The 13,310-nt window shown below is 41.5% G+C and overlaps 1 protein-coding gene across 1 annotated transcript in view; it reads right to left on the bottom strand.

Annotated features, from left to right (window-relative positions):
* LOC123503485 overlaps window positions 1–13,310 on the bottom strand; it is a 182,411-nt gene that overhangs the window by 45,960 nt on the left and 123,141 nt on the right. Inside the window, 1 exon segment of the mRNA XM_045253308.1 lies at window positions 8,229–8,414. Within this exon segment, the coding sequence (XP_045109243.1) occupies window positions 8,229–8,414 (186 nt within the window).

The following is a 13,310-nucleotide window of genomic DNA, read 5'->3' as shown; positions in this document are numbered from 1 at the left end:
AAACGGTCCTGCTGAAGTCGGGTAAGAGAAATGGAGATAGAATACAGCATTTTTTTTTCTCAAGTAGCGTGAACGGGAGAGTCTGCACTGAGGCAAAGGTTGTAAGGTCAAGAGGTCACACCATGTTAAGATCGCGTGCTTTCATCTAAGAAAAAAAAAAAAAAAGACACGGACAAGAAGCATGCAAAGAAAATAAGGCGATAATAAGAGGTACAGGTAGGTTAAAAAAAGAACACCAGAACAAAATGAAACACCATGATGGACAAAACAAATACACAACACAAGCAGAAACAACAACAATAGAAAGAAAGAAGAATTAATAACAACACCAGAAATGCTGAAAGTCCGAGCAAAGATTTCTGTTGCAGCAAGACGGCAGGGAATGTGAGCCTGGAGGGAATAAAGAAAGAAAATGGGGGAAAAAAAAATGTAGCAATGTTTTCAGCTAGACGTCGGTAGCACCATTATGAGTTGAGACTGAGGGAAAGTTTAAAATTTATAATTTGTCTCATATTCTTTAATTTTTGGGAGATTCTTTAAATACATTCGGCGTAAGACTGGCCAGAACTATTGTGTAAAAACCGAAGCACTGCGTTATAATACACCTCCTACTAAGATCGAGGTGAACATGGGAAGATGAAGAAAAATTTACGAATGTTGTGATATGGAGAGCTCAGAGGAAAGAGATCTTGCTTGATGACGATGAAAAATTAATATTGCGATAAAGTGAATAACAATCAGTTAACAAAAGGATCAAGTATAAACACAGGATACCATACGATAATTAATGAAAAATCTAGCTTCCCCTTTGTTGTGTGATATATATGGTACATGACAACCGTTCGAGACAACAAAGGACACACACACACACACACACACACACACACACACACACACACACACACACACACACACACACACACACATTTCTATCTTTTGCAGCTTCATGATTATGGCGACGGATCAATGTACGAAGACCAAATAATGAAAAAAAGGAAGTTACGAGTACGTGCATAGCTTCAAATTACCGATGATTAGGAAGCGGCTTACAAATTTTGGTAGCCAGAGATCCGAGCCACATTGTAAGCAACGAATGATCTCAATACTGCCGCAGCAAACCACAATATATGACCAAAGTTACATTCATCAACTAATCATCACATATACACGTTATTATTTCATGGATATCTTAGTATACATACATAAAGACGCGTAAAAATACACTGGATTGTATATATTAGGTATGAAATTATATCTTGTTTCCCTCAGATGCTACTTGACGTGTGAGAAAAGGCGAATTGCGTGGCAGTTGACGGCTTGACGGGAGGCCAGCGGCACGTCCCAGGCTGAGGCAGACACTCATATTTACGAGCGTCACTGATCGACAAAGTGGTGGTGGTGGTGGTGGTGGCGGTCTCGGGTGTCAGACTGGCTGTGATTGGCTGCTGGTTCCCGCCCCTGCCCCCTACAGCCACCACCTCCACACTCTGATCAATGAGTGAACAGGCTGTGTGTGTGGTGATGATAGCCAAGGTGATGACGCTTGTTGTGGTGGTGATGAATGGCAGTGACGGTGATAATGTCAACGCGTGGTGGTGACTGGCACAGCTTCTATTGTAATAATGACGGTGAACTTACTTAATGTTCATGATAATCTGTTTTAAGTCACGATGAACACTTCCTCTCACCAGCACTTGCCTCCCAACAGCTGATTACCGAGACGCAGCCAGCAGGATTTTAATTTATAACACTCGTAAGTTTGTTGTGAAGCAAACTTTCCTCACAGAACTATTCAACTTTTGCCTGCTCTCAATACAAGGAGGAAGTATACGAGTGCACGTAATAGTTCATGGAATTAAAACGTTGAATGCAAACCGAGAACAATAATAATTAAATCATGTTTCTTTTTCTTTTGATTCTTCATCTTTGCGCAGAGAAATCACGGAGAGTTTGAGCGGACTGCCCTAATTAGCTGCTGCGTTGTGTTAACCTTGTATACCAACTGACGGCGACTACAGCTGTGTGCGTTGGATGAGCATATTGAGATTTTTTAAGTGAATGATCTGCAATTGAAGCTTCGCAAACACGAGGGGAAAAATCTCCACTTTTATCACATATAAAGTGAAAGGGAACAGAATAAAAAAGTTTAGAGTTTCGAAATAAACTGTTTAATTCAATTTGCACGCAGTCAGATTGGCGTCATACTCCTACTCTTCACCGACTTTCGCTTCCTGTTGGCAAACCTAGACATGTGGGCGAGGTTTGAAGTGGGACTGTTGGGGTGAGTTCTGGTGATGCTCAGGTGTTTTTTCAGGGTACTTAAGGGTACTTTGAGGTATTTTAGTATTTGATTTTGGACTGCAAAGGTATTGTGGATTATTTTGGGAGTCTTAGTCTTTTTTGAGAGGATTCTTTTTGTTTTCTTGGAGAGAGAAACTAAACTGTATTAGAGAAATAGCAATATATGTGGAAAAGATTTGTGAAGAAAAAAATACTTTTTTACTTGCAAAAATTTTTAATGCCTAAGGAATGTATGACGACAAAATTGTTTAGTATATGTCAAATGATAGAAAAATGGTTAAAAGAAAATATCGTATCGCAAATTTGTATGAAACCAAGACCAGTACGACGCCACCACTTCCATTCCCTATTACTGTGAAGGAATCTGATACTCGCACTCTTTGAAACTGACGCTCAGATGGGAGAAATAAGCGAGTGGGAACCAGATGGAGAGAGGCTAACAGTGAGCAGTACAATTCGTTCCTTTCAAACCAACAACAATAGAATGGAAAGATAGCAGATGGAGATGTCAGTGGGTCTACTCTTCTTTGCTCCACGTGCTCAGGAGGCCAGGGAGGGGGGGGGTTCTCGCTCTTGCCAAGTGGTCCTTCATCTTAGGAGCCTCGTGTGGGCTGTCTCAAAAAAAAAAAAAAACCAGTCCCTGCCACCCTGTCACTCTGCCACCCTGCCGCCTTTCCCTCAATAGACCACTGAGTTAATTTATCACTTTTGCCGTGTTTGGCCTGTGGACGTGGTACAGTGAAATTGGATCACACACACACACACACACACACACACACACACACACACACACACACACACACACACACACACACACAGTCCATCCTCTCCGCGTGTAGCATCCCCGAGGACTCACTGGTGCGGTCAATAACAGGAGCCTTGGGAAACATTCGGCTCTGTAAGTATGAGTTTTTTCTTCCTCTCCTTATTACTCACGATTATGACAGCAATTTGTTTTAGGTGAATTGGGTTGATGCGTGAGGTTTCAATCACCTTGTCTCGCCTTACTCGTTTGTCAAAGCATTCTGGATTCACTAAGGAACTCAAGGGTGAAATGTGACCCTCATAGTTTTATATCCCATTCCCGCCCCACTTCTGCTCATGCAAGCAGTGCGTATGAGTGTATTGTTGAAATCCGAATGAAATCTTATGTCAAATCTGTGGTCAACAGTAGTTCGGTGCTTAATTTGATGTTTGTTCTGCTTTGATGACACAAAAACAACATTTTTTTTTTTGGCTATATTCTCTTTATACAAAAAAAAAAAAAATCTTTTTTCATACTCTTTTGTAACCTTGTATGAAAAAAATTATCGAAAAATGTGATTCTTTTAGTACAGGTTCGGACCTATATATAGGTATAAGTATTCTTTATATGATAATTGGGATATATTCTTGACTTAAAGAAGAACCATTGCACACATACATATTGCATACATACATACACGCAAAATTCCACCTATCTAGAATGAGCAAAGTAATAAAAAAAAAAGGAAAAAAAAAAAAAAAAATAGAAAAAAAAAATCGAGCTGTACAGTACCAAGGTAAGAGAGAGAGAGAGAGAGAGAGAGAGAGAGAGAGAGAGAGAGAGAGAGAGAGAGAGAGAGAGAGAGAGAGAGAGAGAGAGAGAGAAAAGAAAAGGAAAAATAAAGATGAACGGAATCCTAAGAACAGCAGACACTGAATTAGAAATAAAGTCGGTAAACTCTGGTAAAATATCTCTGCAGCTTCTGGAGAGCTTTTATCTGAGGAAATAAGTTGAGCAAGGGATGGAGGAAGGGAGAAAGCAAGAGTGGGAGAGCAAAGAGCTGCAGGAAAGAGAGAAAAAAACTTAGTATAGAGAATAGATGAAAGGAAAGATGACAGATATGAGAAAATCGATATTATGAAGAAGGCGGGAAGAAAAATAACTAGAAGGATGGCATGTGAAAAGACTGGACGCGAAAGGAAAGGACAGTACAGGATACGATAGGAAGAGGACACGAATAGGATGGGACTGTGGAAAAGTTAAGCATGTCTCTCTTCTCACCTTAAGACCATTTGCATTTTGCCCCGATAATAATAGTTTAACCCAAATAACTATATTGTGTTGTTGCATTTCAATTCTGATGATTTTACCGATGTTCAGTTGCTGAGTCACGTACAAAAGTGTATTTCAACTTGTTATCAATTTGACGACGTGATGTGTCATATTTCCAGGAAAATTATTATAAATTGGGGAAAATGATCCATCACATGGAGGTGTATCCCTTTTGTCTTCTTTTGATAAAATTTAAAGAAGTTTGGAAAACAGTAACTGCACATCCTCTCACACACACACACACACACACACACACACACACACACACACACACACACAGAGAGAGAGAGAGAGAGAGAGAGAGAGAGAGAGAGAGAGAGAGAGAGAGAGAGAGAGAGAGAGAGAGAGAGAGAGAGAGAGAGAGAGAGAGAGAGAGAGAGAGAGAGAGAGAGAGAGAGAGAGAGAGAGAGAATAAATTTCTGGAAGACTGTCTAGCTCATAATTAGATTAGTGTTTTTAAGATATTTTTCCAGGGAGTCTTGTTAAATGATGGTATTAATGTTTTTTGTACGTACATACATACTAGCGCAGTGTTTCACAGCAAGTGGCATCCAGCAATGAGTGTTATGGGGTGTGCAGCCTCTGCTATTAAAATTCTTGCATAGCGAGAGTCCTCACATTTCAGAACATGAGGTAGTACATGAATTAACACTGCCGTATCTCAATAGTTTGGTTCGCACGCCCTCTTACAATAGGGCCGCTGGTGGTCCCGCTTTGGCCAGACGGAGGCACAATGCACTAAAAGACGCACTTAGAGGAGGCATTACGGCAGGCCCAGTACCAATTCAGGAGAGCAAGGGCACCATCTCCACGCTGACGGTCCTGAGGCGCCTCGTGAGCTTGTGGTGAAGCGACGCAACCGAGGCGCCCACACATTTATTAAACAAAGCGTGATATTGTTTATTTTCAGTGTATCCCCAGCATAATTCTGAACGCTCACAACCCACCGCCATGCTATCCTCGCTCTAACCAGAACATTTCTCCCTGCATTTCTTTAACTGCCGGTCGTACGAGGACTGCGCCAGCTGTGCCACATAAAGAACTCTTGTCAATACGGGTGGCACTACTGTCCCATTTTTAGTCTTGCTGGAAATTATAATCCTACTCAAGTGCAACAGACCTTGAGAAGTGTTTTCCGGGTACCGGGAGGGATGGAAGCAAGTGTATCCTTCTTCGACAGTGTATCAAACAAACACGACTGCAACGGAATGTAACACCTATGTCACGCACTACAAGACGATCTGATATGCAATAGAGATTCCTCGTATCTCCTCACACCTGTCTGTCTTCCCTGTCACATTGCATTTGCACCCACAATGAATGACTGACATATTGCCTGTTGTTACGCATAATTTTTCGGAGGCTGTATTCCTTTCCCGACGCCATGCAAGTCTCTTAAGTTTTATTTTGCCTCTGAGCGATTCAATCCTGCACGCCTGTCACTTGCAGGTGGAGGGAGAGGCGCAGCAAGCAGGCAGGTGTGCGTGGCGGGAGGAGGAGCACTAACGACCTACTGGTAATAGTGTTTTTGTGGAAAGAGAGAGAGAGAGAGAGAGAGAGAGAGAGAGAGAGAGAGAGAGAAAGGTGGTAAGTTGAAATATTTATTTTAATGGAGGGAAGAAAGGAAAGGAGGAAAAAGGAGTCGAGATAAATGGCTCAGTGGACGGCAGAAGTGTCGAGGCGTGCGGGACTGAATCTAAGCACGTCATTAAGCAGGGAGGTGTTCTGTGTTGTCTTTCAGATGCTCAACTCAAAGAAAACACACACACACACACACACAAATAATGATAATAATACAGCATTTCTTTCTTCAATGGGGACGAAATAAATTGCTAACATCATTCAACCAGTGTCCTTTGAAATCTAGTATGTCCTGCTGTCAATGAGGAACCTACCTATCTATCTGTCTATGCATCTATCAATCTATTTATGCATTTATCAGCCTATCTACACATGCTCCACCCTGCCCATTCTCCACATCCACACCATCATCACAAACAGAGCTTCGTGTTATTCAATATGCAGCGAGCCTCTAATGCTTCCGGGGAATTCACACAACACTGTATTATTCAGAGGGTCGAGACAAACGGTGCTCGTCTCATTAACTCCCCTCCTCGCTACGGCTGCCTTTAATACTTCTCACAGCATTACAGCAACACCATCATGCTTCTCTGGTGATGCTCTCCCGCTCTCCTCATAATGATGGAGTATTCTAAGCTTTCTGGCTGCCCACTGTGTCTTCTCTCTCCTCACACGACGCAGTAATCTTTAAAACATTTCAGTATCTAATTTGTATAGCTTTCCACTGATTGTAATGGAAGTTCTTTGTTTTTAATGATGTTTATATTATGTTAATGACAGTTAATGACTAATTATGAAAAAAATGGATGAGAGCACGATTCACCATCTCAGTCGCTTTCAGCATTTTTTCTTCATAGGAGCAAAAAATGTTTATGATTAATAGCACAGTTTAAAGGCACAAAGTTATTTTTATATCTTCCAAGAACAACTATGATTAGCTTTCACTGCAAGTCACGAGAGTCTCATTCTCCATTGTGCTTTCTGAATAAACATGGAATAAATTGGGTTTTCTTGCTTCCCCTGACACAACAAAGAGCCGCCTTCACAACAACACCGGATGACGTCAAGGAACTATGTACTTTTTCCGCCTTCTCCACTCGTTGAAAGGTTATACGCCAATGAGAGTCACTGTATTTATTCTGTAATTATACCCTTTTATTATCTTTTTCTACTTGTACTGAACACAATGGTGGTCACAATGAAAAAAATATATGTTTGCGCGGGATGGGACGGAGAACGAAGCCTTTGTGGATTTAAAGATTCGCTTTTTTTTCTTATTTTTTTTTCCAGTTTATATTCCATCATCCTGCTTTTATCAACAACTATTTAAAGCTAACCACATCTAAACCTCTAAACTTGTGTGTGTGTGTGTGTGTGTGTGTGTGTGTGTGTGTGTGTGTGTGTGTGTGTGTGTGTGTGTGTGTGTGTGTGTGTGTGTGTGTGTGTGTGTGTGTGTGTGTGTGTGTGTGTGTGTGTGTGTGTGTGTCTGTGATTGTCAGAGGAGGCAGAGCAAATAACAAGGCGTCAAGAGAAATGTCAGAAGGTTCTATGGTGTCCTTTTCTCCTTCCCGCTGACGACAAAGACATTACGAAGTCCATACGAGATAGAAGATACCGGAGAGAGAGAGAGAGAGAGAGAGAGAGAGAGAGAGAGAGAGAGAGAGAGAGAGAGAGAGAGAAATATGATCTTTTATATCCTCTCAACTCAAAAAGGATGAAATGATGGTATAAATTATTGATCACCTGAGAGGGAAGGAAACATGTAATAGCATTCCTCCATCTCTCCTTTCCTACCTCTCTCACAGCGTCCCTTTCTCACACTTTTCTCCATTTTTTTCTCTCTCTCTCGTACAGCATTCTTTCTCTCACTCTATTCCTCATTTCCTGGTAAACCTGACTCTCTATCACTCTCTCTCTCTTTCTTTCTCCCTCTCCGTCTCACCTTTCCTTCCTTACTTTTTCCCTGCTTTCTTTTCCTCTCTTTCTTTCTTTCCTGATATCGACTTTGGTCCATTTCAAAGACCGTGACAGGAGTAAAATGGAGAACGGCAAAATGACAAAAATGTTGAAAGGCAGGCACGACAGAGAGAGAGAGAGAGAGAGAGAGAGAGAGAGAGAGAGAGAGAGAGAGAGAGAGAGAGAGAGAGAGAGAGAGAGAGAGAGAGAGAGAGAGAGAGAGAGAGAGAGAGAGAGAGAGAGAGAGAGAGAGAGAGAGAGAGAGAGAGAGAGAGAGAGAGAGAGAGAGAATTTTTAATCAACATCACTTTACCTTCAGTGCATCAGATTCTTGGCGTTCCATCACTTCCAGAATGATAGCGGCAAGCATATTGAAGCCCTGACAGTAACCGACGCCTTTGTTCCAGCGCGCGAAGGCCAAGAGGACCCGCTTCAGCATCGCCTGGTTGTCCTCTGCCTCCTCACCGCAGAACAGGGAGCAGCCGGTACGATGGAGATCCTGTGGAGTGAAGAAGTATGTGTGTGCTGAGTGGACCCTATGAGATGAGATAGGATGAAAAGGGAGAACTATTGAGGGAATGGAAAGTAATGGGAAGGGATAGGAAAGCATATACATTGAAGGAAAGAGAAGGGGATAAAAAATGGAATAAGACGAGTAGAAGATTGAGAGAAAGTAAAGAAATAGGATGCTAAAGTGAGTAAAAGGAAAGAGAGGGAAAAGTAAAGAAGGGATAGAACACGGAAAGGAGAGAAAAGGAAAAGGGATATTTTTTACAGAACATAATAGGGAATGGAACGAAAGAGAAAGCACAAAACGGATAAAAATGGGGAGAGAGAGAGAGAGAGAGAGAGAGAGAGAGAGAGAGAGAGAGAGAGAGAGAGAGAGAGAGAGAGAGAGAGAGAGAGAGCGTCAGCCATCCACTTAACGCTCTACAACGAACAGGCACTCCAGCATCTGACTCTATCTAGCATTCAGTGTGTCATTAGCGAGAGTGGACGCATCAGAACCTTCGGAAACAGATGCTTGAGAAGTCTCCTGATCACCATACGTTTACAACACACCTCTGGCTTGATGGGATTGCTTCACTTGCCAAAACCTGAATCTACCACTGGATGAAGGCGTTTGGGAATACAGTACAGTAGGGTCGATATAATTCTACGATCTATTTCCTACGGCACTTATTCAGATATTTTTAACCCCTTCAATACCATGACGCATTTCCATATTTAATCTGGTTACTATTTCGTGATGTTATACAGATTCAGAAACTTATCCGGGGATTAAAATAGTAAAGACTGTGGCCATTAATATTCTGATTTCCATAGACCCTTTCTAATGTCAATAAAAATGGTCTGATCGTATATAAATCTCAAGGTAAAAATGTGTTCCAGTATTGAAGGGGTTAAGGGTGTTTGTGTTTGTTTGTAATCGGATGTGGGAAAAAAGTTAATTTGAAAATCTGACAATAAGACTCGAAAGTACATTACACACACACATTTATTCATTATCATAATTATTATACATTTATCTTTTATAATGAACGGTCTACTTCTGTCCTTCCCTCTACTCAATACTACTTCGTCACTGGTACTAATCGAGAAAGGTAATGAGCTGTATGGTTTCTAATACATTACCTATTCGGTTTAAAAAAGGACTAGTAAATGTAACACATATTCACGTTATTATATCATGTGCACCCTTCTTGAGGAATGAAGGTTTTTAAAGAACTGCCGAGGAAATAAGACAAAATTATAAGGACAGTGAACAAGCTGAGAAAAAATAATGGCGTCAGAAATAAAATAGCTAGTTTATACATATATTCAAAATGCTCGAGATACAGTAAAACATAGATAAGCAAATAAATAAAAATCAATAAATAAAAACTTAAATCGCAAGGTGCGTTAGTTAAGAAATTTCATCTCTATTTCAACAAATACGATGACACATGAAGTCACGGTAACGCGGGAAGTGTAACACCACCACCACAATATCCGCTGTTATTACATATAGTACATGTACCGTACCCGAACAGTATTGCAACACCACCCACAAACAACAAGGACACTAACAACACGAGCAGCAGTGCCAACAGCAGCAACACCAGCACACAAACACGACCACCAATTACTTAATAGCTCACACATCACCACTTTCAACTTTACAATCTTACCAACAAGAACATGACCTGACACAAGGCCATTCCAATGCAGTGATCACTAGTTACGACAATTACACCACTTAACTCTCCAGCTCTCAATCTCCACGAGCCCTCCTACATGCACATATGAATGAAAATAGGAAAGCTCTTGAAAGCTACGTGGAAAGAGGAAGAAGTGCTAAAATTCAAAATACCTTCTCAGAAATCCAATAGTGTTTTCGTGGAGAGGAGAGCCATTCAGTGAACCTTCCTTCTAAATTATCTCTTCTAATCTTTTGGTCGGTCTGCGTTTCATGAAGAAAAAAAAAAGCTAACAGTCTAAAAGGCATATTCCAGCAGGCTTTCCAGTTACGTGCGTGAGCGAGTTTACCTTCCCACTTAGGAAAGGGTGCAGGAGTAAAGGGTTTTGCTGCCTCCCTGCACCTTTGCTTGTTACTAAAGTGGTTCTTATCAATACACGGTTCAGGAGGTATCTATTCTCTGTGGGGCACCAACACCTTCACTCTCGCTTCTGTTTACGCTGCTTCATAATCTAACCTTGACCCTTCACGCATGAGTACTTCAATGAGAGAGAGAGAGAGAGAGAGAGAGAGAGAGAGAGAGAGAGAGAGAGAGAGAGAGAGAGAGAGAGAGAGAGAGAGAGAGAGAGAGAGAGGCCACACTATTGAATAAAGAGACCAGTTTAAGAAAATAAGGATAAAAGAAATAAGAGGAATTTTCCCACGAACGTCGCCGTCTTGAAGAAGGAACCAATAAAATCTTCGGTGTTTCAGGAATTCACCGCTTCTCCATTTTCTTCCGCTTTTTTCTGCGTATCGGCGCTTGTCCTTCATCGCCCAGGTTTTCCTCCCTCGATTTCTTCCTCCGTATCAAGTTCCCAGACTTTAATTTTGCCGCTCATGTAGTGAAGTCAAACATTTTCCTTTCCTTCATCACGCAATTGGACATAAGAGATATTTACCTTCTTTCGTTGTTGATTTTTTTTTTCCCATCTTTTCCCTTCAGTGTGTTATCATTTCATCCTTTTATATCCTTTTATTGACAACCACAACATAAAGTACATGCAGAATCGCCGCCTTACTTCTTCTTTACTGTGCCATTTTCAATTAAAAGAAAAAAAAAAAACTGACAAAAGCACAGACTGAAATGACATACCGAGAAACAAGTAACAAGACCAAGATCAAAACCACACACACACACACACACACACACACACACACACACACACACACACACACACACACACACACACACACACACACACACACACACACAAGGAGAAATATGTCCATGGTTTCTACATAGAGAACATAAGGTATTTACTTGACTTATGGCCGCCCTCTGTACATGTCTCGCCGGGTACGTACACAAGAGAGAGAGAGAGAGAGAGAGAGAGAGAGAGAGAGAGAGAGAGAGAGAGAGAGAGAGAGAGAGAGAGAGAGAGAGAGAGAGCACATCAACAAAGGCGGCATTCCCTGCGAGACACTTATTGTAGCTCAACGGGACTTTCATATGCCTTTGGGACGACCACCACCACCACCACTTTCTCCCACAGCCGCGACCATCCACGCCACGCCGCCTGCCTGGGGAGTGACTCAAGGCCCTCGGTGCAGTGCGGTAGGTGAAAAACAATTTGGCTTTGACTGTTCTCCCAGAATATCCCACGAACGAGTCACAGGCTTGCCCAGCACCGCAAAAATGCGTCCTTCTTGTGATATAGAAATTTTGAGATTGAAGATATTTTAAAATCTGTTTATTAACTCATTAGAACTCAAAAGAATGTCATGGCCTTTTCTCTCTTCCCGAGGTGACGCAGCACTCGAAAACATCGCCATTGAGGTCATTACTTTTGGATGCCACAAGTTTGAGTGTTCCTTTAGGGGTCGGTTATATCTTGGTTTCAGCACCTTCACTGAGTCACGAAACAATTAGTAGTATCAGAAGCAATGTGCGAAGTCTTTATAAGCATCTGCAAAAGGGTTAGCGATGAAAAGAAATATATTTTACAATGTCTTCCCAGTTCAAAGGTTGGATGTGGCTATGGAATAAGTAAAGATGCCTTAGAGTGATTGGTAATTAGGGAAAGGTGCACCAAGAGGCAGTCAAAGGGTTAATGATACAAGAGACAACTGAACAGAATTTTGTAATTGATGAGATTGATTATTGATGCAGTTTCGTGATACCATTAATGACTGTATACACATATCCGTTTAAGCAATCAACACACACACACACACACACACACACACACACACACACACACACACACACTCCAAACGTCCGTCCAATTGAAACAGTCTAAACTTATAATTATTAAAGTAAAGAATCTGAACGTCCAAGAATTCTAGACCTTTGGGAATAAGAGAGAGAGAGAGAGAGAGAGAGAGAGAGAGAGAGAGAGAGAGAGAGAGAGAGAGAGAGAGAGAGAGAGAGAGATTCCATTAAGGCCAATCACTGTTCCTGTTCCTTTCCTTAACTTCCTTCATCTCCTTCAGCCTCTTCAATTAAACCTTCTGTACTCAAGGTGGAGAAGCAACGCCTTCCTGTACCACCACCACCAACACTACCACCACCACCACCACCACCATCACTACTACCACCACCACTATCACCAACATTGCCAACACTGCAGTCCCCACCACGCGTTGCACCAGCAGAGGAGTGGAGGCCTCATTGCATCACCCACATCAGCTTGCATCACAACTGTCGCTCCGCCTGTTACGCTCGTGTAAATAAAATGAAAATGTATAGCCGGTATTTGCATAACATAGAACGAAGGAGGAAGAGAAAGGCGAAGGACGGAAAGTGAGATGAACGTTCTTATTTTCCAGCTGGACGGGTAAAGGATCGAGAACTGACGAAGAAAAGTGACAAATAAAATAAACACAAAAATGGAAATAGAATAAATTGGTAAATAATGGAAAAATACTTCTATGATATTTTGACAATGAGAGAGATGGAGAGGGAATCGATGGAGGCAAATTACACAATGCTTATTACTGACAACAGACATTTATTCACACAACACTAAGATAGAAAAAGGAAAACAGGATGTAGTCCGGTAGAGATCAGACTGGATAGATGAAATCAATATATTTGCTGCAGTGAACCAGAATATAACAACAGGAGGGAAACTGGAAGAGTTGGAAATGAAATATCTGTTGGATGAACTGACGGTGCCTGTCAGTGTTCATGGAAAGTTAGTATCGCAAGTCTTTGTAACATCATGTATGCAG

The sequence above is a fragment of the Portunus trituberculatus genome, chromosome 14 (genome assembly GCF_017591435.1).
Source record: "Portunus trituberculatus isolate SZX2019 chromosome 14, ASM1759143v1, whole genome shotgun sequence".
NCBI classification, from domain to species: domain Eukaryota; kingdom Metazoa; phylum Arthropoda; class Malacostraca; order Decapoda; family Portunidae; genus Portunus; species Portunus trituberculatus.
Note: the sequence above shows the minus strand (reverse complement) of the source record. Positions and strands in the feature narration are given on the sequence as shown.